We start from the raw sequence: 27,874 nt of genomic DNA, 5'->3' as shown, positions 1-27,874 counted from the left end.
CAGAATGCATATAAATATCTTAAATATTTCAAAATCCCCAATCTGATCCTCAACAATTGCCTTGAACTGACTATATTTATATTATAGTATTATGATTATTGAATTGAATTGATTGAATTTAATTGATTTAAATTTATAGCTTATATTTAATAGAAATCATTTTATTATTTAAAATGTATCTATATTAAATATAAGCTATAAGTTTAAATCAATTCAATTCAATCGATTCAATTCAATAATTGTAATATTATAATATAAATATATATATTTATATAGTGCAGAGCTGGGAGGTTCCATTTGCAGGGTTGTTCAGACATGGAAAACAATTCCATAATGTATATAAATATCTTAAATATTTTAAAATCCCCAATCTGATCCTCAACAATTGCCTTGAATTGCCTATCTTTATATTATAGTGTTACGATTGTTGAATTGAATTGATTGAATTTAATTACCTTAAATTTATAGCTTATATTTAATAGAAATAATTTTATTATTTAAAAGTTATTTATATTGAATATAAATAATTTTTATATTTAATATAAATCATTTCATTGTTATGATCCAGTGGAGATTCACCAAATTAATTAATCTTGCCTTGAGATTAGCAGGATTAAATAAACCTCAGTGTTTCTCATATTTGTAGTCTATTCTAAAACCTCAAACACACTCGAGCTCATGTTTGCAAGTCCTTCCCTGCAGCTGAAGTCCCTGGATTTGCTTTTTTTTTAATAAATTAATTACAGAAATACTCTCACCCACTCCATTGCAGGTGCTGCTTCTTGAAGATAAATGTTAAATGTCAAAAATTTGAAAATAAACCAGAACAGTTGGAAGGGCGGGGGAAGGAGGGAAGAAATGAAAAATCTTGGCACCTCAGACCTGGCAATGAAGTAGCACAGAGATATTTCAGTTTTTCACCCTCTTCTCTCGGAGAGTTGTTAATTTGCTCCTGATTGAGCAAATCCCATTTTTCCTGCAGGACAAGTGGATTTTGGGGTGAGTCAGGAGCTGCTCCTGCCTGGAGCCACATCCAAAAGGTTCCAGAAAAAGGAATGGTCCCCATAAAACAGGGACAGGCAGAAAAATGCCCAGAAAACAGGGACAGGCAGAAAAATGCCCATAAAACAGGGACAGGCAGAAAAATGCCCATAAAACAGGTTCTGTCCTGCCTGGCTGAGTCCTGTCAGGCTGAGCTCACTCCCTGCAGGGCTCTCTGCTCTTAACAGGGTGAATGTTTGGGCAAAAGCTCTAAAATTGGATTATTCACTGTGTTTTTTGTATTTCCTGGGAGCTGTGTTGGTATTATTGGAGGTTTAATTCACTGTTCTCCCTCAGAAAATCGAGAGAAGAGCCAAAGTCTCAGAAAATACAGGGCAGAGGCAAAGGCTCCTCTCATTTGGGAGGTGATGCTGGGCAGGAGTTCCAGGAAGAGCTTTGAAATGAAGTTTAATTAATGGATCCATTTCCTACTGAACAATTCCTAGGGCCCAGCCACGCCTGGCTCTGTGTATTCCCAAATTTTAGAGAATTCTTCCTTTAAATTTTCTCCCAAAGCAGCCAAGGCAGGAGATCAACCAGAACCCTCTGCTGGCCACAGGGGATGGGGGCCAGCGCTTGGAAGCTTTTGGAGCTAATTTTAATTAACTCATTGCCTAACGAGGAGGAGCTTTGTGCCAGGTTTGAGAGGTGGCATCTGGCAGAAATCTCTGTGTGCCTGCAGTGAAATGGCTCCAAGCACAGCCAGGCACCCCTGGAGGGCTCAGCTCACAGCCAGGACAGGGCAGCCTTCACCCCATCTCAATTTAACCATGCCCAGCCTTCGTGGAGAGGCAAAAATGGCATTTGGTGCCTTTCAAAAGAGGATTTGGTGCTTTTCAGATAGGGCTTGGTGCCTTTCAAATAGAATTTGGTGCTTTTTAAATAGGATTTTGTGATTTTCAAATAGGATTTGGTGTCTTTCAAATAGAATTTGGTGCCTTTCAAATAGAATTTGGTGCTTTTTAAATAGGATTTGGTGCCTTTCAAATAGAATTTGGTGCTTTTTAAATAGGATTTTGTGCCTTTGAAATAGGGTTTGGTACCTTTCAAATAGAATTTGGTGCCTTTCAAATAGAATTTGGTGCTTTTTAAATAGGATTTTGTGCTTTTGAAATAGGGTTTGGTACCTTTCAAATAGAATTTGGTGATCTTTAAATAGGATTCAAATAGAATTTAGTGCTTTTTAAATAGAATTTGGTGCCTTTGAAATAGGATTTGGTGCCTTTGAAATAGGATTTGGTGCCTTTCAAATAGAATTTGGTGCTTTTTAAATAGGGTTTGGTGCCTTTCAGTCTCTCTGTTCCTAGAGCCACGCACAGCAGCACTGACTCTTCCTGAAGGGTTGCAGGATGGAATTTCTTGGGTTAAAATGCACCAAAAAAACGAACTCTGACTGAGATCTCTGTGGAAAGGAATCATCTCTGTCACAGGAGCAAACCGATTTTAAAACTTCAGGTGTTGTAGTGGATGCTGTTGTTATGTGAGGAAATAATTTCATTTTCTAGTATCTCATAAGGGACTGATTTTCACACAAAGCAGAATTTTTGCTTCCCGAGTCCTGAGATTTGTGGAGAGATGCTAAAATCTATGGCAGAATTTTGAAAAGATTCAGATATTTAGCAATATTACAAAAAACCATTTTCACCAAGGGTGGGAAGAGCAGGAACCTTTCATCCCTGAGCCCTGACCTGGATGCTCTGTGAATTTGGGTTTGGTTGGTCTTATTTGGTTATTTGAGTTGGTTTTTGCTTTTTTGGTGGGTGGTTTTTTTTTTTTCAGACAGAAAAAATCAAAAAGCTCATTCATTTTCTGAGCATTCAGTGGTTCAATGGCAGGATGGGATTTATTGCTGTATTTTGCCTCTTTCTGCCTGACTGAAAAATCTGAAATGTTCCATTTGCTGTGGCTGCTGAGAAAATCCATCGAGTGTTGACAAAGCTTGGAAGGGAAACTGAAAAACAACATTTTGCCTTAGATGAAAACATGCAGCACCTCAGCTCATTTGTGTATTGGCTCCTGAAGTTTCATTTAGAAGTTGCAAAGCCAGAGGAAACATCAGAATAAATGAGTCACGATATTTTTACAACATCGAGAGATTTAGCAGGGAAATTCCACGTTTACCTCGCTTGCAGCAACTGATGGTTGAAACAGCACAATCTGATTTGTTTTGGTTTGTTTTTTGTTTTATTTTTTTCCTCTGATTGTTATCAGAACAGAAAACTCCATGCAAATTTTGGAGAGCCCTCAGCAGGACGCAGAAATCGGTGTCCTGACCCTGCACCTTCCAAAGGCTGCAGATAAATTAATTATTGCTGAGAAAAGGCAAAGTTTCTTTTGCTGCCTGTCAGGATTTAGGGGATTTTCCCCTTTTCCATGTGAGGAAAAGCTGCTCTGCTGCATCCTCTCTGCAGCTGAGCACGAGGTGCTGTTTTTCCCAGGAGTGCAGAGGATGGCAGGCATGGAAAATCGGTGTTCTTGGCAAATTCTCCCCAAAAAACTGATTTTTTTCCCTGAATTATTCACCTGCCTGCCCTTGTGATGCACTTGAACTCACTGCCTGAAACTGGGAGGGAATAAATGATTTAAACATTGTTTAAGGTGTGATCCAAACCACGGGGAGCTCTGACCCCATAAGAAAATTCTGCCCTTTTATAAAGAGAAAATCACATTAAATTTTTTTTTTTTTTTGGAAGTCCCGTGGCCTGGTCTAATAGGAAAAGAAAAAGACTCAAAAACCCAACCACAACTATGTCCTAATCTTTGGGTTTAGGTCTCCCAAAATGTGACATTTGCAGTTTACAACCAGTGCTGATGGAAAAGTGGCCAGGCCGCAGCATCATCCAGAGAGAATCTGGGTGCCAGGGGAGATCTGGGATTTTCATGGGATGTTTCAGTGACTGAATTACAAGGAAAAAACCCTCATTTTTAATGCCTGCAGGATTTAATTCCACTTTTGCCCACGAGCATTGTGATTTCCCCTCGTTTTCTGGCATCCCTGTAAATCTGACTCGTTGTAGAGCATGGAAAGGCAGAAGGGATTCCTGCAATTTGTGGGGTTTTTTTGCTAGAAGTGACATTTTCTAGTGGGAAAAAAAAAATCATTTAAGCCAGGTTTGTTCCAGTCCTGTTTCATTGGGTTTTTTACTTATTCAGCATTTTGTGTGAAGGGAAATCCCCAAATTCTCCTTGCAGAACTTGTGTATTCCAACACAAAATCCACCCGAGAGTGCAAATGAGCATTTAACTGTGATAGCCACAGTAAAAGGCTCATTTATAACCTCCCACTGAGTGTGATAACCGAATTTATTCTGATTTTTTGCAGATTTGGGTCACCCGGGGTTGCAGGAAGGAGCTGAATGAACTCTGGCAGCTCCAGCTCACGGTGCAGGTGAGGATTCCTGAGGCCAGACTCCCTGGCAGGGTGAACTTCCCTCATTAGTCTCTCCCTGGCTGAAAGCACCCTCAGAGGTGAAATTGTGTGGAAAATAAATAAGTGCAGAGTGTGCAGAGTTGTTGACAGGTGAACAAAGGGGAGAATTAAATGGAAAATTAAATGCCTTCATTTGTTCTTGCAGCAGAATCATCCGGTTCAGTTCTAGCTGGTTTCTCTGCCTCGATTAAACACAATTAAAATTCACCCAGTGGGAGCTCCAGACACTGAGAGGGGGAATTTTCACAGCTGAGTCCTCCAGAGGGAAAACCTTTATTTTTTTTCCCCTTTATTTTTATCATTTTTGTACATCTGGGGTAGAAGAAAACACCCTTATCTCTCTCTGCACTGCAAGAGAGGAGGGAGATTATCCAAAAATCTGCAGAAAGGATGGTTGGGGAGCAATCAGAAATTCAAATTGGGAATGTCTGGTTTGAACATTTTTTCTCAAATACATTATTTGCTGCTGATGTTACTGCCATGATGATGAAACTTTTAAACATCTGTGGTTTAGATCTCCTTTTTTTTTTAAAAGAAAAGAACAATTCGGGTTAAAGGAAAAGTTTGCAGGCAGATCTGGCTAACAGAAAATTCGTGTCTGCAAATGGAATTTCTGCTTTATGGGGTATTTTACGCAATGTGTGATAAATCTGCCTGTGAGTCCTGAGCAAAAACCAGAGCAGAATTCTCTGTTTGCCCCAGGATGCTGCTCTCACATCGCATCTTTCCCTTTGCTGCACTTTCCTTTTTTTGAAATCGTGATTTACTGGAATGAGGGGGAACATGGAATGAGGGGGAACAAGGTCGTTTCTGATTTATTTTTTTGAGTATTTCCCCTGATTTTACAACTTAATGAGCAGCAGCAGGGAGGGGACCAGCAGGTGGCAGCTTCACCCAAGGAATGCAATTCTGTTAAGATAAATGAATTTATATAGAACTCTATGAATGCCGACTGCAAAACTTCTGGTTTTAGCTAAATGATGGCTTTTGCTTGAGCTTTGGAGTTTGTTATTTGTCATTTGGAGTTTCTTATGGTTCCTGCTGGAGTCTGGGGACAATGACAGTGAGGAGGAGGAGGAGGAGGAGGAGGAGGAGGAGGAGGAGGAGGAGGAGGCTCTTGCTGGGGTCGTGGGGATGCTCTGGGCTCTGGCTCAGCGCTGGGTGGGATTCGGTGTCCCAGGGGTTTTTTGTGGCAGAAAATCGAGTCGGGTGCTTTGAATGCTGTTAAACACCCCTGCCCCGGGGCTGTTCTGAGCTGGAAGCTTTGCCCTGATCACATCCACCCTGACAGGGAGCTGAGACTTTCTCCTCAGAGCAGGAGCTGTTTTAAACCCCAAAATGCCCATTTGCCTCATGCCCTTCTCTCTGTGACTGTTGCAGGGCAGAGAAGGTGACTGAAGGGGCTGTGGCTGCTTTTTGAGGCCAGGAATTTGCTGTTTTGATCAAACACTACCACAGCAACAGCAGAAATGGAGGGGAACATAGATGGAGTGAGTAAAACACAATGGAATGAGTAAAATACAATGGGGCGAGTAAAAACACAATGGAGTGAGTAAAACACAAAAGGAGTGAGTAAAACACAAAAGGAGTGAGTAAAATACAATGGAGTGAGTAAAGTACAATGGAGTGAGTAAAACACAAAAGGAGTGAGTAAAATACAGTGGAGTGAGTAAAACACAGTTGAGTGAGTAAAACACAAAAGGAGTGAGTAAAACGCAAAAGGAGTGAGTAAAGCACAAATGGAGTGAGTAAAACACAAAAGGAGTGAGTAAAATACAATGGAGTGAGTAAAACACAAATGGAGTAAAATACAATGGAGTAAAACACAGTGGAGTGAGTAAAACACAGTGGAGTGAGTAAAACACAATGGAGTGAGTAAAACAATGGAGTGAGTAAAAGACAATGGAATGAGTAAAACACAGTGGAGTGAGTAAAATACAATGGAGTGAGTAAAACACAAATGGAGTAAAATACAATGGAGTAAAACACAAATGGAGTGAGTAAAACACAATGGAGTGGGTAAAATACAATGGAGTAAAATACAATGGGGTAAAACACAGTGGAGTGAGTAAAACACAAAAGGAGTGAGTAAAATACAATGGAGTGAGTAAAATACAATGAAGTAAAACACAATGGAATGAGTAAAACAAAATGGAGTGAGTAAAACAAAATGGAAAGAGTAAAACACAATGGAGTGAGTAAAGTACAATGGAGTGAGTAAAACACAATGGAGTGAGTAAAGTACAATGGAGTGAGTAAAGTACAATGGAGTGAGTAAAACCCAATGGAGTGAGTACAAGACAATGGAGTGAGTAAAAACACAAAACTTTTCCTATTTCCCCTCTCCCCCCGCTTCCTAATGGAGCCTTAAAGGACCGAGCCCAGCATTAATCTGAGAGCAGGGATGAGCTGGGCTCCGGGCTCAGCCCCGCAGGCAGAGCTGTCCAAGCCCTCCCACTCCTCATGTCCTGGGAAAAGTAAACCTCCCGAGCTTTCAGCAGCAGCTGCACCCTCAGGGGGCTTTCCCAGAGGTTTGGAGGAGACCACAGAAAAGTAAATGAAAGCCGGGGAGCTGCTGTGTACACTCCGAGCTCGCTATTGTTCTCTGCAGCTCTCTGCCCACCCCTCTGCAGGGATTTGGGGCAAGGCAGGCAGGGGATGCTGCCAGAGCTGCTGGGCCCTGTCCCCCCTCACAGCTCTCGTGCTCAGAGGGTGCTCTCAGCATGATCGTTTTCCAGAAGGTGCCCGACAAAGGGGATTTGACTCTGCTTGTGACTCGGTGTGGGTTTGAACTTTTGCCTTGGTGGCAGAGTCGATGTTCGGAGTCAGTGTGTGATAAATGAAGCAGCTTGATTTTCTGACCTGATAGTGAAATATCAACCACTTGAGGAAATGCTGAGTGTTTAAAGGCTGGCATGGCCTGGGGGCTGCTTTGGCTGTGTGAAAACAAGAGTTTGTGCCATCCAGAGCAGCAGAAAGTGAGCAAAAATCATCCTTAGTGCCACAAGAGCTCAAAACCTTCCTGAAAGACCCTTTGCTTTTGCCCTGATTTTGCTTTTGCCCTGATTTTGCTTTTGCCCTGATTTTGGCAAGCCTGGGCCAGTTTTGGCAAGCCTGGGCCAATATTCGAGTGTGGAAGGAGGTGCTGGAGCCCCTGGGTTGCTGTGCTGGGTTGGGCACAGGGCTCGGCTGAGTGTGGCTTTTCTGGAAGGCTTTGGGATGGGTTTGCTGCACTGTGTGAGCTGAGCACACAGAGGGTGAGCTCCAAAACGCCCTCCTAGGGCTTGCCTTGGTGTGCTTCAGCCAAAGGTGCTGTTCTCAGAAGGCAGATTCGTGTCAGCAGTAACAGGAATTGGGAATGAAAACTCTTCTGCGAATGGCGAATGTAGGGCGTGAGAAGCAGCCCTGAGTTCATGTTACACCTTCCCTGCCCTTCAGTTCTGCTCTGAGAGGAGAGAGACACCATTAAAAAACCCTTAAAAAGCCCTAAAAATCCTGCTGGGCTTTGGCAGACTCGGCAAAGAAGGAGCAAAATATTTTTGGGCAAAAAAATCTTTGTTCATTCAATGCAAGACGGGCAAAGTCTGCGAGCCCAGAGGGAAGGTGGAACTTTGTGCTGGGTTTATTTCCCAGCCCAGGCTCCCCTGAGGACTCACCCTGGCAGCTCCCAGAGCCTTTCAGTGATAGCCTTAACCCTGTTTTCCCTCAGTGAATGGTTTGTGATTGATTTCTGTCATTTCTCTTTGTTCTGGGGGCAGCTCTGTGCCCGTGATTTCCCAGCAGATCTCTTGGGATGGGGGCTCTGCCCCGTGTGTGGTGCTGAGCAAGGCTCTGGAGGCCAGAAAAGCACAAGGGGGATGCTGCTGTAGGTGGGGAAGTCACAGAGGTGCTGCTGCCCCTTCTCCTTTCAGCCCAGGTGCTTTAGGAGCCTCTGAGGGGATCACAAAATTCATTTTGACAGAGCCCCGAGGCCGTGCTGGGCTTGGGCTGTGAGAGCAGCAGGAGGGGAGAGGCAAGGGCAGGGCTGAGAGGAGGGGGTGATCACAGCAAACAGTGTCAGAAATATTTCTGTATTCTTAAATATTTCTGTATTCTTAAATATTTCTACATTCTTAAATATTTCTATCTTCTTAAATATTTCTACATTCTTAAATATTTCTATCTTCTTAAATATTTCTATGTCCTTAAACCTTTGAGAAGTGCTGGGGTGGTTCTGTGTCCATCTGGTTCTGTTTTGGAGGGGGTGAAGCAGTCATCCCCTTAATATTTAAATATTCTTAAATATTTCTATGTTCTTAAATCTTTCAGAAGTGCTGGGGTGGTTCTGTGTCCATCTGGGCTTTTTTGGAGGGGGTGGACTGGTGGCATCTTGGAGCTCAGGGATGGACCAGATCATTTCCTAAGGATAAAAAACCCTGGGAAAAGCTCTTCTAGTTCTTGATGTGTGTTAAAACTCCCACAAGTACTTGCTGATGGGAAATTCTCAGCTCTCTGAGTGCAGACAAATATGGTTGAGTTGGATTTTTTTTGTTTTTATTTTCTCTTTTCTCCAGAACTCGTTACTCCAGAACTTTTTACTCCAGAATTTTTTGCTCTGAATTTTCTTGAGGATGTTTAGAAATATCTTCACTCAGGCAGAGTCCTGAAGGGTTTCCCCTTTAGAAATTCATATTATTCCCTTGGTGCCTGATGTGAGGGATAATGAATTGTGTGAAAAGATCCATGGAATAGCCCTGGAGGGGACCTGGATCAGCTCCTGGCTGCCTGAGAGGGCTCGGGTGGTTTATTCTGCCCCAGGATTTCATCTCCAGTGCTGAGCACACCCCAGGGCTGCATCATTTGTTCCTTATCAGAGCTGAGGGATGAATCAGAACTCGTTTCAGAGGGTGCAGTGGGAGGTGTGAGGCTGATATCGATATTAAAAAACGAAAGAAGAAGAAGAAAAAAAACCCAACAAAAACTGAGTTTGTTGCACCACGCTCGTTTCAATGTTCATTATGGGACTGAAAGAAAGGGTGATGCACTTCTTGGGAAGCTCAGGATCAGCAGGACCTTGCTCACAAGGCTCCCCCACAGTTTGGCCTCAGCTCCTGGCCCTCGCACAGATGTCTTGGGTGACTTTGAGCAAAGCAATTTTGCTGTTTGGTCACCTCATCCCTTCCAGAGGGGTTCAGTCCTGCTCTGAGTCCTGCCAGGAGAGCTGAGGGCTGGGATTTGGGTTTTGCTCAGGGGATTCACCCCACAGGGCACGGTGATGCTCCCAAAGCAGGGCATGGATTCCCATCAGCTGGCTGGAGCACATCCAGCCTCTCTGAGCTCTGCCTCTGGGTGGTTCCCTGCAATATTTTCCCTTTCAATATCAAGCTACAAAGTAAAGACACAGATTGTAGAATTTGTGATCTGAAATAACAAATCCTTCCCAGTCTTATGTCAGATTTTGTTGCCTTAAATAAGGCTCAGGTTTCCATTTCCTCCATTCTCTCTCTTGATTAGGAAAGGAGTATGAGAACCTTCTCTAGGCATGGTTGTCCTGCAAACCCATCCAAAGATCTATTCATTCATTTAGGTTTTGTGTTCTCAAAGGTAAATGTTTGTGCTTGCAGACCACAAAGCTTTCTGAAATGTCAAACTACTCCTTATATACTCCTACCCTCTCATAAGGATTGAAATGTTAATATTGACTTGTTTAAAAACAAAGGAGAATGAACCCCACACCCCACAACAACAACAAAACCCAACGCTTCTGTGAACAGCATTAATCCACCTTGGGGAGAAAATCACTGATTCCCTGGAGCTGGGCTGGGGAGACAACATCAGAGAGATGAGGAGTGAACAAAAGCTCAGGTTCACATGGACAGAAAATCATCGGGATATTTCTATTTGTCACTCAGAATTCTTGCAGGGCCAGGCCAGACTGAGCAGGGCCAGCTCTTGGTTTTAGTTCCCCTTAGGAGCAGCATCAGCTCAGAGTATAAACACGTTTTTTGCAGAGAGCTTAGATGCAAAAATCGCCAAAAATCTGCTTTCTCTCCATGACTTCAGCCTCCATCTGCACTGCTGTGCTGAGGAGAGGCAGTGGCAGGAGGGATGGGGGCTGGAGGGAGGGTTTGCCATGAAAAAAAGGGAAGGATGGATGGTCTGCAACAGCTTTGAGGCTGCAGACTTATTTATAGACCTAAAGTTGATAGTTTATAATCATTACATTCACATTTATAAGCCTGAATCATGAATTGCAGAGTTTTCAGAGGAGGAGGCAAATATGATGGTTTTGAACTTTCTCTCTACTTTTGTCTCTTCCTTTGCACCTCATAAATAAATGGTGCTTGACTAAATTGCATTTATAAAATGCATTAAATGAGGGAAAATCCATGTTTTTACTTTACTTGGTGTGGGGTGATGTGGCCCTTCATATCTTAATGTACAACTGAAGTTACTTTTTGGAGATCAATTCTTTGTTAAGCACTTCAAAAGTTAATCTAGAAACTATGTGTAATAGATGGAAATGGATGATTATCAGCCACCAAAACAGTTTTATCTGAGGAACACATGCTCCTTTTCTGCAACTTCCTCATTTTAGATGTTTATTACAATAAGACTTTATCTGCCTGGCTCTGTATTTTTAAATTATCAAAGAAAAGACCTGAAAACCGGTTTAATCCTGAGTTATTTAATGTTACCCACAGCTTTTCTAAGCTCAATTAAAGCCCAGTTAAGGGCAGGATGATAAGCACATACAGATTCTTTTACTATGAGCCTGTATATTTACTTTGGGCCCTGCCTTCAGCTGCACTCAGACCCTCTGTGTACAAACCTCAGCCTGCGCTGCTGCTGCTCTGCAGGGCCCAGCTGTGCACAGACACATTCTCTGAAAAATCCTTGCCTTGAGATTTTTCCTCCTGAGAAGCTGGGAACAAAATGCAAACAATGGTTATCTGCTGCTGTGGAATGCAACAGGTGCATCTGGGATTGGGCTCGTGCGGTTGTTTCTAATTAATGGCCAATCACAGCCCAGCTGGCTCAGACTCTGTCTGAGCCACAAACCTTTGTTATCATTCCTTCTTTTTCTATTCTTAGCCAGCCTTCTGATGAAATCCTTTCTTCTATTCTTTTAGTATAGTTTTAATATAATATATATCATAAAATAATAAATCAAGCCTTCTGAACCATGGAGTCAGATCCTGGTCGCCTCCCTCATCCCCAGACCCCTGTGAACACCATCACACCCAGGTGTGCACAGAGGGAGCTCTCAGGGTGAAAAACCAGCCCAGAGTCCTGGCTGAGCCCTTGAATTCAGGCTCTGGCCAGCTAGGAGGGAAATGAAGTGATCTGGTAAACAGAAAAAGTAATAAATGTACCAGTCTGAGAGTGAGCAATTTGTTCGGTCAGATCCTCCTAATTGATGAATTCCTGGTGCTGCCTGGCAGGGAATGTTCCAGGAACAGAAAGCTCAGCACTGACAAACATTGACAATGAGATTCTTCTCCCCACACAACCCCTCCAACAAGCCAGGCAGGGAAGCACGAAGGATTTCACTGAAAATTGTACTGCTAGGAAACATGAACAGCAAAAAGAAACAGGGACAAAGATATTCCTGATTCTGTGGTCAGGTTTCCATCCTGGACTTTGCTCTGTCCCAGTAGCTCTGTGCTGTCAGAATCCACAAGAAAACTTCAGCAGAGAACACTTCAAACCCCCCTAAATTTTGCTCCAGCCGAACTGCAGAAGTTCCCCCTGGCATTGCCCTGTCCTTCAGGGCCCTGCCTTTCAGCTGGAATTTGCCAGGAAGAGATGGTGCTGCTGCATCATCTTAATTCTACAGACGTAGGAGCTTTCTAAAATGGAGTTTCATTAGGTTGGGGAGAAACACGACATGGATGTCTCACAGCCAGGAGAGCCCACGGCTCCCTTGTGCCCTGGGGTGGCTGAAATTCCAGAGAAACCAATCTCAGGCTTTTCCTGGCTTGGCTGGGAGCTCTGGGCCAGGCTGGCTGGCTGCTTTTGCAGTATCAGCTGTTACTAAGCACTTCAGCAGCAGGGAGGATGTCCCAGCGTGGGGCTGGTACTCAGCAATAATTCAAATATGCAAAATGTGGCTGAACAATGCCCTGGTGCCTGAGAGCAGAGCAGCTCGGGGCTGCTTTGGAGGGCAGACAGGCACATCCCTTAATTCTTTCCACTCCACTTGCTCTGGGGTTTGCTTCTTGTTTGGGTTCTGGACAAGTCTTTGAAGTGGAGTGAGTACAATGAAGTGTTCACCTGATTAATCTGTGTTTCCTCACTAAATGCAGTTTGGTGTGTCGTGGGATGGTTCACAGAATGGATCTGTTCCCAAGAGCTGCCTGAAACACCTGAAAACATAAAAATTCCTTCAGCAGAATCCTGGCCAAAAACCCCAGCAGACCCTGCCTTGCTCTTTTTATGGGAAGAGAAATTTGGGAGAGCAAATTTTTGGGGAATGATTAAAAACTGAACAGCAACATGGGAATGACAAGATGCTGACCTCACTGTGCAACTCCAGCAAACATTTCTCTGGGAATGAAGCTCCTGAGTCAGTGTTAATTGTGAAAATTGATCCCAGGGGTTTGATTTTTAGAGGGAAGAGGATTGGGTTCATGGTGTCATTAATGCCAAGAAGTTCTCCAGGCTTTTGTGGCCTTCCTCCAGCTTTTCAGGCTCTTTTGGAAGGGCTGCTTCTCCCTGGGTAGGAAGTGTTGTATTTTGAAAAAAGCAAAACAGAAAAAAAAGGGGTTTCTTTTTTAAATGAAGGACGCCCTGGCTTAATGGGGCTTGAAGTGTTTACAGGTGTTTCCTCACAAGTTCAAATTTAGTGGCCCTGGGGAGTTGAGATTCTCATAAGGCAGGAGCAAACTCTCAAATTCTGGGTTTTAGAAGGGTTGAACATTTAAAGGGCCAGGCTGGCATGGCCTGGGGGCAGCTTTGGCTGTGTGAAAACAAGAGTTTGTGCCATCCAGAGCAGCAGAAAGGGAGCAAAAATCATCCTCAGTGCCACAAGAGCTCAAAATCTTCCTGAAAGACCCTTTGCTGCTGCCCAACCTTTCGCCCTGATTTTGCAAATTTGTGGTGAAAATCCCAGGAGAGGCAGGTTCCACCTTTGGCCGTTCAAACCCATCTTGGTGACACCTTTTGTATGCAGAACATCTCCTCAGAGGAGCTGCTGAGCGTGGGGAAGGAGGAGGAGAAGAAGAAGAAGAAGAAGAAGGAGAAGAAGAAGAAGAAGAAGCAGCAGAGAGCAAAGGGAAAATGTAGAAGTGGCTGTGGTTGGAGGGGTGATGATGTCACAGGGCTCAGCGGGAACACTGAGCTTTTAAAAAGCTGAAAGAAACATCCTGACCCTCACTTGTCACATCCCCACCCAGGAGCCACGCACACACACTCACAGCCCAGTTATCCTCAGCCAAGAAAGGGGGGAAAAGCTCCATCCCACCACAGAATGCACTGGCAAAAATGTAAGTGAGCTCTGATTTGCTTCTCCTACCTCTGGTGGCAGCTGAGGGTGCTGAGGGATAAATCAGCAGAGGGTGGCAGGGGAGGGGATGCTCAGGGATGGCTCCAGTGAGGCCGGTGCTCAGGTGTGATGCTCATTTTCCAGCAGGGATATGAGCTCAGGGCTGCTTTGTTGGCTTTCATCACTATGAATCAAGTGGAAGACTATGATTCATAAAAACAATAACAGGATGCAGGTATTATATCAAAGGGTACGGTGGTTACGTAGCAGAAAATTTTCCTTTTGAAAAGTGAAACCTGTGAGAAATCTTATTTCTGTGCCTTTTTTTTTTTTTTTTTTTGATATGTACTCCTTTCAGCTAATTAAAAAAGATAAGGAACAAAGCAGTTGAGGGCAATACAGATATGACTTTACAGGAAATCAGTTTTCTTGTTTTCAAGATAATTTCACTCCTCTGGGCCCACCTTTGCTGGAGTAGTTTACTGATCCTGCCCCAGGTAGGTGTTTGCTTCTTGCAAGGTTTTCATTCTCACTCTTATCACCATCATATCTCACTTGTCATCAGTAGGGGATGCTCATTTTGGCACCTGTACCACCACCCTTTGCCTCTCACCATGCTGTTCCATTAGCATACAATGCTACAGCACACCTGAGTGGAAAAATTAATTTCTTAACCCCTTGCCAGTGACTTATCTGACATTACTCATCTTTTATCTCAGCTTGTAGGTTGTTGTACTGCGTGTAGTAAACCAACCATGCGCCTTTGTGAGCTTTGAAATCCGTTTCCTCTGGTTTTTTCCCTGCCTTCTTTCTTTTCAGCTGAACATTTTGGAAGCTCAAATGTGTATTTGGGAAGTTTGGTTTGTATTTCCCCCTTCACCTTGAGCAGTTTTCAGGAGAAGATGTGGAAAAAACTGCAAGATGATAACATCCAAATCCAGATTCTAATCTTACATCTCAGAAGTCCCTGAATGGTTTATTTGGTTTGGGTTTTTTTTATTCCTGCAGTGACAAAGCAATGCTAACAACAATGCTTTGGGTAGGAGGAAATTTGGAACTGAATTGGTGTTTTTAGTTTGCTTTTTTGCCTTTGACACTTGCAGGAATTACAAACCAAATGATGTCAGTCATTCCCTGATAATGATTTGTAGACAACTCCTGGCCCCTTGAGCTTGTTCATCCTTGGATCTCCCTCCTTCTGTAGTTTTGTCAGAATTCCCTTTTCTAACACAGAACTGCTGGAAATCTGATTGATGCTGCTGTTTTTCCAATCTTGGAATCTTGCTTGGATCCCCCTCCTTTTGTAGTTTTGTCAGAATTCCCTTTTCTAACACAGAACTGCTGGAAATCTGATTGATGATTCTGCTTGGAATCTTGCTTGAATCTCCCTCCTTTTGTAGTTTTGTCAGAATCCCCTCTTCCAACATGGAACTGCTGGAAATCTGATGGATGCTGCTGCTTTTCCAAGGCACTGCAGTGTGTTGGCTTTGAAGGAAGGCAGGAAGGGAATCCTGGGGACCCCTGGGTGACCCCTGGGGACCCCTGGGTGAGCCCCGAGCCCAGGGCAGGTCCCAGGTGCCAGATCCCACAGGTTTCAGTGGAAGCTGCAGTTCCCAGCAGCTCTGAGAGTCCCCTCTGGTGTCAGCCCTGTTTCCTGCAGCACCTGCCTCAGGCCACCTGTGACCCCAGGGATGTTTCCCCAGCCGTGGCCTTGCTCTGGAACAGAAATCGAGGCAGAGGCAGCTCAGGTGACCTGGGAACTTCCCAAAGTGAAACCCTGAGATTTGACTCATCTGGTGCTGACAACACCAAGGTTTTGGGTTCAATCTCTGTATGGGCCACTCACTTCAGAGTGGGTGATTGTGGGAATGTTCCTCACTCGGGGTCACCAGTTGTGGTGGTGTTCTCAGGATGAAGGAAGAGATGAGAATCTTGACTCCATGCTTCAGAAGGCTGATTTATTGTTTTATGATATATATTATATTAAAAGAAAATTATATACTAAAACTATACTAAAAGAATAGAAGAAAGGATTTTATCAGAAGGCCAACAAGGAATAGAAAAGAATGATAATAAAATCTTGTGCTTGACCAGAGAGTCTGAGCCAGCTGGACTGTGATGGGCCATTAATTAGAAACAACCACATGAGCCCAATCCCAGATGCACCTGTTGCATTCCACAGCAGCAGATAACCATTGTTTGCATTTTGTTCCTGAGGCCTCTCAGCTTCTCAGGAGGAACGATCCCAGCAAAAGGATTTTTCATAAAATATGGCTGTGAGAGGTGATCCTGGAGGGTCCTTCCCAGCTCAGAACATTCTGTGAACCTCTGAAAACCCAGAAGTGACACAAGAACTCACTGCAGCAGCAGGTTAGGGTTAGGGTTAGGGTTAGGGTTAGGGTTAGGGTCAGGGTTAGGGTTAGGCTTAGGGTTAGGGGTAGGGTTAGCAGGTGACCTCACCTGAGGCCATTCTCAGGGCACCTCAGGGTGGTTTCCTGCTCCTCCAGGGGACATTTCTGCAGCAGCACAAGGCCAGCTGGGCCCCTTTGCTGGGCAGGGAGCCTGGCCAGGCTGGCCCTGCAGGCTGGGGCTGTCCCAGCTCACAGCACTGTGACTCCCCTGCAGGACTGGGACCCCGGTTCCGCTCAGCGCCCGGGGCTGGCTCAGCCCGAAAGCCTCCCCTCCCACGGCCCCGGAGAAGTGACTGGTCGGGGCTCCCCAGGATTCTGCTGAACAGGAGCAGCCCCAGCAGCCCCTCAGGGATGGGGAATTCATGGCCTGCACCAGCTTTTTCCTCTTGATTTGCTTCTATTGTGACCTCTGTAGTGAATTTTTTTAAATTTACCCGAACGTTCCTTCCGTAACAAATGATTTGTGTTCTGTGAAGTGTGGAACCCGCTTGGGCTTGATGATCTCAAAGGTCTTTTCCAGCCTAACTATTTCTAATTCTGCAGGAATCTCTTATGTAGGCGCTGGTTTTGCCTGTGTCCAGGTTTTTTGGGTGCTCAGCTGCAGTCACTGGCAGAGATTGAGCTGCTCGGATTCCCTTCACCACAGAGAGATGTGAATTCACACCTCTGCAAATCCCTTCCCAAAAGCTTTTAAAGTGAATAAAAAACCTTTTCTGCCCACAACAGATGTGGGGCTGCACAGAGCCACCCTGAAAGTATCAGCTAATGAGACTGAGAGGTGAAACTGCAGCATTCTGCACCTTGTGAGTGCTAATTTTGGTAAAACCCCACCAGGAAAGAGGGATAGCACAAAAGTTGAGCCCATCCATGCTTTGCAAAGCAGGTGTCAAACTCTACAAATGACCACAGCAGCAATTAAATGGAAAGCTTGCATTACTAAAATGGAAAGAGTATTATGGGCTGGGAGGAATTGGGACCTGAGGGTGAGACTTAAGGTTAAAGGCACTTTCTGTCTATCTCAGCTTCCCCTTTGCACCAGGGCTCCTCTTATTCTGAAACAGAGAATTTTTAGTGGCCCTCACCACTACATGGCCAAAGCATCCAACTCTCATTTGGCACTTGAAAGTTTATTGTTTTTTTAATTAGAATAATCAGAGCAGCAAGGATTAGCCAGCATTTTGTGTCTCCCCTTGATTTTGGTTTCTGTCCAAGTGGAAAAATCTAAAATCCACTCTGTATTTGTTCATCTGAAATACCTTCCTTGTGTGGGAGCAAAATGTAGACTCTGCACAGTGCTCTCCAATCATTTAGATCCTTTTAGGTGTGAAGGAAAGAATTTTTAAAGGACTTTTTAAAGTTATAACTTTTTGATAACTTTTTAAAGTTATCAAAAGCATTCCTCAAGAACAACATGGGACATGGATTTGCCTGAATCCAAGGCTACTTTGATTCCAGAAAAATCTTCCAACACTTGAAGATATTGGGCATTAATATCTAAAATATTCTTCTGTCAAATGAAGAATGGACTGACCACAAAGCAGAGATAAAGATCACCCTGGGGTTTTTTGAGGGAAACTTTAATTAGCCAGGAAATAAGGACAGGATCATGACCAGTGTTGATTCCTTTGCAATGGGCTTGGAGGTAAAAAGGTTTTGATTTGACTCTAAGCGCACAAGCCTATGAAACGAAGCCTCTTTCTTCTTTTATTAGCCAAAGTTCACCGTGTCTGATAAAAATGTGATTTGGTCTCCAATATCCAAGCCATTAACTCAGGGCTTTGCTAATTGAAATCTAAATTTTTCTTGTTACTTGCAGTCAGCGATTGCTTTTTAGTGTTACTGCAAACAAGAGAAACTACTGGGCTTCTTTTCAATTCTTTATTACAGTGGAGGGTGAGAGGAGAAAAAAAAGGGGAAACTATTTGCAGTGTTAACACTGATCAATTGATTATTTCATCACGTGGTTGTGAGCACAGAAATCTGTGAGAGGGAGCAGTGGTGTGGTGTTCACATGGCCTCTGAACAGAGATTTAGTTTTCTCAGGATTCTCCTGAGAGAAGCAGAGAAAAGAATGATCAAAGCAATTCTTATTTGCTGCTGCTGCTGTGTTTGTGCTCATGTGGAATTTGTTCTGGAGATTGCTTACCTGAGGTGATTGCTTGGATTTGGTGATGCTGTTTTGGATTCACCGACCAAAATCGGATCCACGTCTGTGTGTTGGGACTCTCGGGCAGGAATCCTGGGTTTTCTAGTTAGTTAGTTAGTGATAGTTCTTGTTAGTGCAATATAGTGCAATATAGTGTAAAATAGTGTAATATAGTGTAATATAGTGTAATATAGTGTAATCAAGTAATTAATTAGCCTCTGATACCATGGAGCTGTGCACAGACATGGGGCTCTGTAGCCCGGCTACAGCAGGACGCCGCTGCAGGACCAGCAGGGTGGTTCAAAGTGAAATCTGCCTGCTGGGAAATGGCAGTGCCTTGGCTGGGAGGCTGAAAGCGAGCTGCAGCTCCTGTGTGTGTGTGAGTGAGTGTGAGTGTGTGAGGGGCAGCCCTGCTGGGTGAAGCTCAGTGATCTGGAACTGTCCGCGCTTCGCTGCCCGCACCCTTCCAGCAGCTGCTCTGCCTCTCTTCCCTCCCGTTTCTGCAATGGTTCAACCAAAATGCAGGGGGGGAGGACAGAGATTGCATTTTTGGTGATGTCCTGGCATGCTTTCCCTCCTGTGGTAGTCACATATCCTCTGAACAGACAGACATGGTCTCCCAGGATTTTCCTAGGAAGCTGAGAGAAAGCTCAGAGAAAGAATTAAACCAATTATTATCTCTTTTTCTGTAACTGTTGTTTATAGATCTGGCTCTCCAGAGTGTGCTATTCAGAGTTCACCAACAGTGTGAGAGAAGATTCCTAAAGGGCAACCAGGTCCTAGATCCACCATCATTTCCATAAGAACTGTAGATTTCTAAAGTGCTTTTTGTGCCTTCTGATGCTGAAGTCTCTGTATCACCTTTGGCTGTCCCTGACACCCCTTCAGTGCTACAGATCAATATTTTTGAGGTATTTATGCAGTCTGTATCTGCATGGATTGAGAGTGGCAGATCCCTTGGAACATTTTTGGGTGCTTCCAGGCTGAGCTGCAGCGTGGTCTGGAATCCAACATCTTCCTGCTTCCCTCATTTGATGTTTTGAGCCATTTGGTGCCTTTCCAGCAGCTCTGGTGTTCAGCAGCAGCTTTTAAAGATTGCCCACAAGTCTTCAAGGCTTTTGTGGACTTTTAGCAAATACATCAGGTGATAACATTGATGGAGGGAGCCTGGGGCTGAGCACACACCAGGGCTGGAGGCAGCCGGGCCAAAGCTTTGAAATGGGCCCCAGTGAAATGTGGAAATCATTGCAAAGGGGTTGGGTTTGGATTCCTTCTCTTCTTCCTCGACTGGAGATGTCTCAAACGGCCCCAGCTTCACAGGGCAGGTGAAAATCAAAATGTGCCTGCATCATGTGGGTGTTCTGTGGTCCTGGAATTGCAGGAGACCAGACAGGACCCTGCTGCTATTCCTTTATCTCCTTTAGCTCCATTTTATCGAAAGGAACTTGGGCTCTCATGACTAAAATTAAAATAAAATGGAATCCTGCTCCAAGACAGCTTCATAGTTTGTTAAAACCTTTCTATAAGGATGACTAAATCCAGGTTCTTAATTTACAAAGATATTTTAATTATCATTATTCCTCCAAATGCTGGTATTTGTAACTGGCCATGTGTCTTCAGCTCGATGAGGAATTGCACCCTGAAGCCCCAAAGCCATTTTGCTGTGGTCTGTCTGTGATGCTCAGACCCCACAGGCCCCTGAGCAGTGGAAAAGCAGCTGTGCTCACATTATTTTTATTTCTGGAGGTCAGCTTGGGGGAACCGAAATATGATCTGCAGACTTTGGTTTTTAAAATTTTTTTTTTCTCTTTATTTTTTTTTCTTTTTTGGTTACTCTGCTTACTTACACCGGAAACTCTGAATAGGTATATTTGTCAGCTTTTACAGTAAATTTCTTCTTTCCCATCCCCCAAACCTGGAGCAGAAACCACCATCCTTCCCCACCCTAATTCTGCAGGGAGGCCCTTTATGAGTTGGGGATGAGAAACTCCCCAAAATGTTCATTTCTGCCACTCCAGATTTGTGGAGTTGACGTTTTCATGCGCACCAAGAACACCAGAACTCTTTATTATTTGCACTCAAATAAATTAATGCCTACTAAATTGAAAAAGCAAAATGTGAATCGTATTAAAAGCCCTTGTGGGTGTTTGTATGGAGACTTGAAGAACCTTTATTCTCTTTTAAAATTTCATTTTGAAAGCCACAGGATTCATGGGAATGCAAGAAACCTGATTTAAAGAGCCACAAAGGATGTGCACAGAAAGCAAAGGTAGATCAGGCAAAGGCTGGAAAATCATCTTTGCTTCAACTACTGATTAGAAATAAAATATTTCCTTAATGTGCATAACAAAGGCAACATTCAGTGCATAAATGGAGTCCTGTCTAATCCTAAAAGGATTTATAGTGGCCAATCAAGATTTCATAATTAAATTATGTATAATGAGTTAATAGAAGAGCCAAGCTGAGGGGAAAAAAGTATTTTTGAAAAGAAATTAGAGCAGAAGCGTTTATTCCGTTGAGTAATTTTTGTGGTGGATTTATGATCTCTGGATTTAGAACTCCATTTTCCTCCTCCCTGGAAGGTGCAACAGAAACATCTCAGTGTGCTCAGAATTAAATGTAGCTGGGAGAGATGATCTGAGGTGAAATGATTCATTCTTGTAGGATGTGAATCTAAATAAATGCTCCTGGGGTGGAATAATAGTTTAAAATCCAGATTGGAGCTGGACACCCACCTGTACCTCCACACCAAAGGCCAGTTCCAATCGTTAAAAATGGAAAACTTATCAATTTCTGTATTTACACATCCAAGTGCAGTGGAAGGGGCAGGCAGCCACCTCTGCTATCGGTGCCTTTACAAACAGCAGGTTTTGATATCCCTGCTTTCCTTCTGCTATCGATTCCCTCAAACACTGCAGTAAAATATGAGCTGTTAATTCTGGCTCTGGCAGAAATGTGCTTCCCCTGCTTTTGCTGCTCACATGGCTTTGGGAGAGGCTTTTGGAGCTGTAAACTTAAATTTTCAAATTAATTCTTAATTAAATTTAAAATTCTGGCTGTAAACTTAATTCTTCAAAATGGAGCAGATTTATGGGTGGGAGCTGGGAGGTTTTTGGGTGTAAGATCTGTCATGTGTTGTCTCCTGTTCATCAACCTCCTGGGACTGAAATACAACTCTGGTCTAGTTGGGAGTTCAGCACCTGCCTGACCTCAAAATGAGATATTTAAGTCAAATTAATGATGTTTAAATGGTTTTTCAAGTGAGGATGTTTTCTTGATTTGGGTTGTTTTTATAGCTTCTGCCTAAACAGTGAATATTTTTCTTTTAAATATTTAATCTCTGCTTTTTTATGTCCCTGCCTGGCCAACAATTCTGGTGTGTCACTTTTTGGGTGTATTTGGTCTGATTTTCCTTTTGGGGAGTGTGTGAAGCTGCTCTGCAGGTCAGTGGCTCTGAGGGACACAAAGGGAAGGAAGAATAAAACAAATTTAAAGAAGAATAAAATAAATGTGTTCTCCTACAGCCACCAGGCTGCCGTGGGGATCTGGGATCCCTGAGAGGAAAATAAATGTTCCCTAAATTTTTAATTCCTTTTTCTTTTTCCCTCAGCTTCTGCCCCAGACCAGCAGCCACAGCCTCGCCCCTACCAAGGTGTCCGAGTGAAGGAGCCAGTGAAGGAGCTGCTGAAGAGGAAAAGGGGGAATGTCCAGAATTCCAGTGCAACTGCAGCTACAACGGTAGGGAGAAGCAAACAGGAGGAAAATTCTCCCTCGGGAGCTCAGTGCTTGCCCAGCCCCAGCACTACTGAGCCAAGGAAAGAAACCTTTGCATCTCTAAAGCATTTTGAAGGCCCTGCTGTTACCTGTTAATGCCATTAATATCTCTTTAGCTGGGGTGCTTTTATGTGCTGAGCACCTTCCACCACTTAATGGAAAGGGGAAGTGCTTTGCACTTGGCAGGATCTGATTGCTGGGGACTGAAAATGGCTCGGGAGGGAGGCAGCAAGAAACCATCCCCAGCCCTCCCTGGCTGTTTGCTGCTTCTTTTCAGCCGGGATTTGCCCTCCCAGCAGGCAGCAGCTTGGCTGGCTCCTCTCTGGAGGGGAATTCTCTCTGCTACAGGAGATTTAAACACATTTTGGGGTCCCCTTGAGCTGAGGGTGTTTGGGGTGGTGTGTCCTGGCTGTCTTCTGGCTCTTGTGTGGGGTGGGAGAGCTCAGACCCTGGCATTGATAACCAGCTGATAATACCTGGAATGCTCTGTGGGACTGAATTTAAGGCTGATGGGCTTCACCTCTGATTTTTAGTTTTTCTCTCTGCTACATGAGATTTAAACACACTAAAAGATCCCCTTGAGCTGAGGGGTTTGTGGGTGTTTGGGGTGGTGTGTCCTGGCTGTCAGGTTCAACTCTCTGGCCCTTGTGTGGGGGGCCAGAAGAGTTCAGCCCCTGGCATTGATAATGAGCTGATAATACCTGGATTACCAATACTCTGTGGGATTGAATTTAATGCTGATGGGCTTCACCTCTGATTTTTATTTTTTTCTTCTCTCTTCCAGGTTGTTCTGCCCCATCAGCCAGTCCCTTCCTACTCAGCCATGGGTAAAGTATCCCTGACCCTCTGGGGCTCTCCAGGGAAGACTGTGCTGAGCTGGGCTTTGATCCTGTCCTGTTTTCCAGGCCAGCCTTGCATTGACATGGACACTGCTGCCCCTGCTCTGCCTGGCCCAGAGGAAGGAGCTGTGGCTTCTGGATGGATCCCCCAGGCCCCTGGCACCCCCCTGCAGCCCCTGGCTCAGTGGAGCCCTTACCCTGACTACGTGTCCCACGAGGCTGGCAGCTGTCCCTACTCAGCAGATATGTACGTCCAGCCTGTGTGTCCCAGCTACACCCTGGTGGGACCCTCCTCTGTCCTCACTTACACTTCCCAGCCTCTCATCACCAATTTTGCAGTAAGTCAAAAGCACCAAGATGGAAATGATGTTATTTCCCTCCTTCTGGCAAGAGCTGTGGGGTGGGTGGAGTTAGGCTGATTTATTTAATTACTGTAATGTTGTGTGTCTTTGCATCCATGCCATGTAGTTGCCAGGACAGGAATATGGTTTGAGCGGGGCAAAAAGTTGTGTTGTGCTGGAATCAGGCAAAATTCACAACCTTTTCCAGCTACACCCTGGTGGGACCCTTCTCTATCCTCACTTACACTTCCCAGCCTCTCATCACCAATTTTGCAGTAAGTCAAAAGCACCAAGATGGAAATGATGTTATTTCCCTCCTTCTGGCAAGAGCTGTGGGGTGGGTGGAGTTAGGCTGATTTATTTAATTACTGTAATGTTGTGTGTCTTTGCATCCATGCCATGTAGTTGCCAGGACAGGAATATGGTTTGAGCAGGGCAAAAAGTTGTGTTGTAATAATACTGTACTATACTAAAACTATACTAAAGAAAAACCCATGACCCTTTCAGACAGTGACAACACAGCTTTGACCTAATTGGTGAATCAATCCAAAACAACCAGAGTCCAATTAACAAATCCCTTGTTGGTGGACAACCTCCATAACACATTCCACATGTGCCAAACACCAGGGGTAGCAAGTAGAGATAAGAATTGTTTTGCCTTCTTTCTCTGAGCTTTCTCAGTGCCTTCCCCAGGAGAAATGCTAGAAGAGAGAATTATGTCTCTCTCTGCTCAGAGAAACATGTGAGTTGTAGGAGTGTCGGGGGTAGGATGGTCAGGATGGATGAAGATGAGAGATCTCTGAAGCCAGGGCATGGAACTTGGGGTTTATTGCAAAGGGCCAAGTGCAGGGCCCTGCTGGGAGCTGCCAGGCACAGCTCAGAGCAGGACTGAGAGAAGAGAGGGGAGAGAGGATGAGAGACAGAGAGAGAGAGAGAGTAAAAGAGGATGAGAGCATGACGTTCCCGTTACAACACCATAAATCTTCTTCTGTGTTGAATATTCCAATTCTCACTAACCAATCTAGTCCAAGATACAAATCCTACAGCATTTCCATACAGCCTATAAGAATCATTACATCACCATCCTGTGTTACATTTTAAACCCTACAAACTCCTCTTTGGGCCCCTTCTGCCAAGCTGTAGGGTCTGCTCTGCCCCTTGGGGCTGCCTGCAAGCAGAGGGTGTTGTTCCATCAAAAGGGGATCACCTTCAGTGGCCACACCATTGTTTTCCAGTTGTTCAGTAACTGAGGATCTCAAAGCTTGCTTTCATTGCAGTTATAGTTTCCATATTCTCCAAACCTTTTGCCAGGCAATCATATTTATAAGACTTTCCTCTTTCACCTTCCCCAGCAGTGAGCACCACCCTGCTTGTCTCACTTTGCTGTGTCTCTGTCCCCTCCCAGCCCCGCAGCAGCACCCCGGCCGTGGTGCCACCGCTGGAGGTGACGGAGCAGCAGCCGCCCCTGCCCTACTTCCCGTGGGCACAGCCCCTGTCTGCCCTGCCAGCCTCCAGCCTGCAGTACCCTGCAGCCTCCTCCTCCTCCTTCCCCGGGCCCCAGCTGGTGCCCGTGCCCATCTCCATCCCCGAGCCAGCCCCGCAGGAGCTGGAGGATGCCCGGAGAGCCATCGGCGCCCTGCCCATCGAGAAGCTGCTGCTGGAAGATGAGGACAATGATACGTACGTGTTGAGCCATGCTCTCTCTGTTGAAGGGATTTAGGTTGCACGTCTGGAGCTCCACCCGGCAGCTCAGTGGGTTTTGGATCAGGCAGGGTGGGGTGGGAGTTTTAGCAAGCTGTGATTTGTGTGGTGAGGGAAATTTGCTTTGTCCTGGCGCCCAGCACAAGGTGCCTCTGCTGTCCCAGCTCCTGCTGCCTCTCCCAGGCAGGTTTGGATGCTGCACACTTGTGCTCAGCACCAGCACAAGGTGATTTTCACCCTCATGGCCTCAAAATGACAGATTCCACTGTAGCCACAGCCAGCTGTAGCATTTGGCGAGGGCACAATTGTTCCTAAATGTTGGCAAACCCGATTCAATAGGGTTGCTTTTGTGTAAATGCCTTGTCTGTGCGTCTTTGAGCTGTCCAGGGGAGGAACTCACCAGATTTGGGCCACTAGAAAACATTTGGGTGGGCCTAAATTGACATTTTTCTCTCCTAAATTTTGCAACTCCTTTGGAAATCAGGAAAACATAAAGCGTAGCTTTGTTCTGCTGGTGCAGGTAGGTGCAGTAGTGTGAAAATAAAGATGAGCTCAATGCCAGAGCAGTCAGAGATCCCTGTTTGCAGAGCAGGAATTCACACCAAGGTGTACCTGGAAGCTCTGTGCCCCTTGTCTGCCCCTGAGCCCAGCCTGCAGGTGTAGAGCAGAGGGTAAATCCGTGTTCTTTCAGCTGCAGGGGGGTTTGGGGCTCTGAAATATCAGAATTTGAGGTGTGGGGCTGATGCAGTGGCTGGCTGCCAACGCTGCCAGTGCCAGATGCTGTCCCACTGAAGTCTCTGGGAGTTTTGTCTGAGTCAGGACTGAATTCATGGCCCTAGATCAGGAGATCATTGAGAAAACAGGGATTTGCCAGAGCCTGGACTGCAGCCCAACAAGGACTCCATGGCATTGCTGTTATCTGGCAATATTTTTGCTTTTCTGTAGTGTTTGAGTGTGATGTGCTGAGCCAGGGAACTTTGGTGACCTCTCCTTGGAAAGCTCCCCAGGCCCAGAGGTACACACAATTCCTTTATGGCTTTCTGATTTCCTTTCCTGGAGAATGAGTAGCTTCACTTTTCCCTCCGATGAGAGTGTAAATATTTTGGTTGAGGCTCAGGAGTGCCCTGGCACAGGCAAATAAATTGATATATTTCAGGAGTTACATCCCCTTTGAACCTTGTTTATTGCTTTCTTGACAAACAAGAGGCTCTTGGCTGGTGAACACAATTTCTCTGGGTTTTTCTGCTTTCTAAAGCCCAGGATTGTTAGATGGTTCTGTTATTTATTAGACTAACTGAAAAAATAATTTCTTGTACTCTTTATTACCTGGAGTCCAGCTGCCACCCAGGCAATATTTCAACTGACCTTGAGAGTTCATGCCTGGGTGAGGTTTGAAAACCCAGGTTGAAAGTCTTAAAGACTTTCCAAGAGTATTTTTTAATTGAATATTGACAAATGTGGAAGACACGAGCACTAGATCATGTAAGTGATCATAAAGTTGTTGGAAAAGAGCAGCAGTTGAGGCTGGCATTGAAATTAGTGGCTTATATTTGCAGAAAAACCCAGCAAAGAAATTAATTCAAAGGAGTTTAATTCACCACTGCTTCCTCCAGTTGTATGAAATTCAGAGATATTCCCTAGGTCAAACTGGGACAAAGCAGTTGTGAATCAAGCTCGTGGTTGCTCTGATTGCTTTTCAATTCCTTTCACTCCAATGTATGTAAATTCTGTGTGTGAACATAAAACAAAGATGAAACTGTTTCATCATTTCTTTCTGGGTTGTTCTGGTTAGAAAAAAAAAAAAAGACAATTTTTTTCTTTTTTTTCAATAAAGATCTACAGTAACTTTGCTATGCCTAGAGTGTTTTATTTCCTACCCACAAGCGTTGGTTTAGCAATCAATTAGTTCAATAATATATGTACAGGCTAGAACCAGAGGTTAGCTGTCAGACTTTGTGCTAATTTTACACATTAAGCAGACTAAGAAGGAATTCCTTGATCCAGCTGTGGCCTGGAGGCATTTCCTGCAGCAGCCCTTGCTCCTGCAGTTCAGCTTCAATCACTTTTATCCTCTCCTGGCACCCTTGGGGATGTGTGGGTGTGCAGCCACAGCTAATGCTGAGCTTGACTGAAAATCAGATTAGCCAGAAAATTGTATTTCCACTTCCTGAGATTGTGAGGGGTGGCTCTGGAGAGAAACTACCCGAGGAGAGAAACAACTCCCACCACCTTCTGCCTGAAAAGCATCAAATATTTCTGTCTGCAGCAGAATAAGCCAGGGGCTGGTGTGACTGTGTGTGGGGTGGGTTCCTCCTGTTTTAGAGGGTTGGAATTTCCTTCAAGTGGGAGCTGGGGGAATGGAAGTGGCTCCAGCCAGAGCCAGATTACCAAAGTGAAGCAGAGAAATGTTCTCTCCATCACTGAGGGCCACCATCCACTCCCACGGGCTGTGCCAACTCTTTGTCTGGTGCAAAATATAAGGACGGTAAATAAATAATAAATAAATAAATAAAACTCCTCTCACCAGGAGTTTTGATAGAAATTAGAGTTCAACAAGTTGATATATTACAAATATATCAATTAGGGAGTTTAACAAGTTGATATATTACAAATATATCAATTAGGGAGTTTAACAGGTTGATATATTACAAATACATCAGTTAGGGAGAGGTTGTTACCCCAGATGCTGAGGTTTCACCCACACACTCAGAGCTGAATCACCCCA

General features: G+C 44.5%; 1 protein-coding gene across 1 annotated transcript; it reads left to right on the top strand.

The window, feature by feature from the left end:
* The first annotated feature begins 13,669 nt into the window (after window positions 1-13,669).
* POU2AF1 (POU class 2 homeobox associating factor 1) lies at window positions 13,670-26,992 on the top strand. Its single transcript, XM_071449685.1, has 5 exons — window positions 13,670-13,938; window positions 22,105-22,232; window positions 23,053-23,095; window positions 23,174-23,445; window positions 24,854-26,992. The coding sequence occupies exons 1-5, from the start codon at window positions 13,923-13,925 to the stop codon at window positions 25,166-25,168; spliced, it is 774 nt and encodes a 257-aa protein (XP_071305786.1). The 5' UTR covers window positions 13,670-13,922; the 3' UTR covers window positions 25,169-26,992.
* Window positions 26,993-27,874: the final 882 nt, after the last annotated feature.

This window comes from Agelaius tricolor, unplaced genomic scaffold, assembly GCF_023055355.1.
Source record: "Agelaius tricolor isolate 1412-34295 unplaced genomic scaffold, bAgeTri1.0.p SCAF_29, whole genome shotgun sequence".
Lineage (NCBI taxonomy): Eukaryota > Metazoa > Chordata > Aves > Passeriformes > Icteridae > Agelaius > Agelaius tricolor.
Note: the sequence above shows the minus strand (reverse complement) of the source record. Positions and strands in the feature narration are given on the sequence as shown.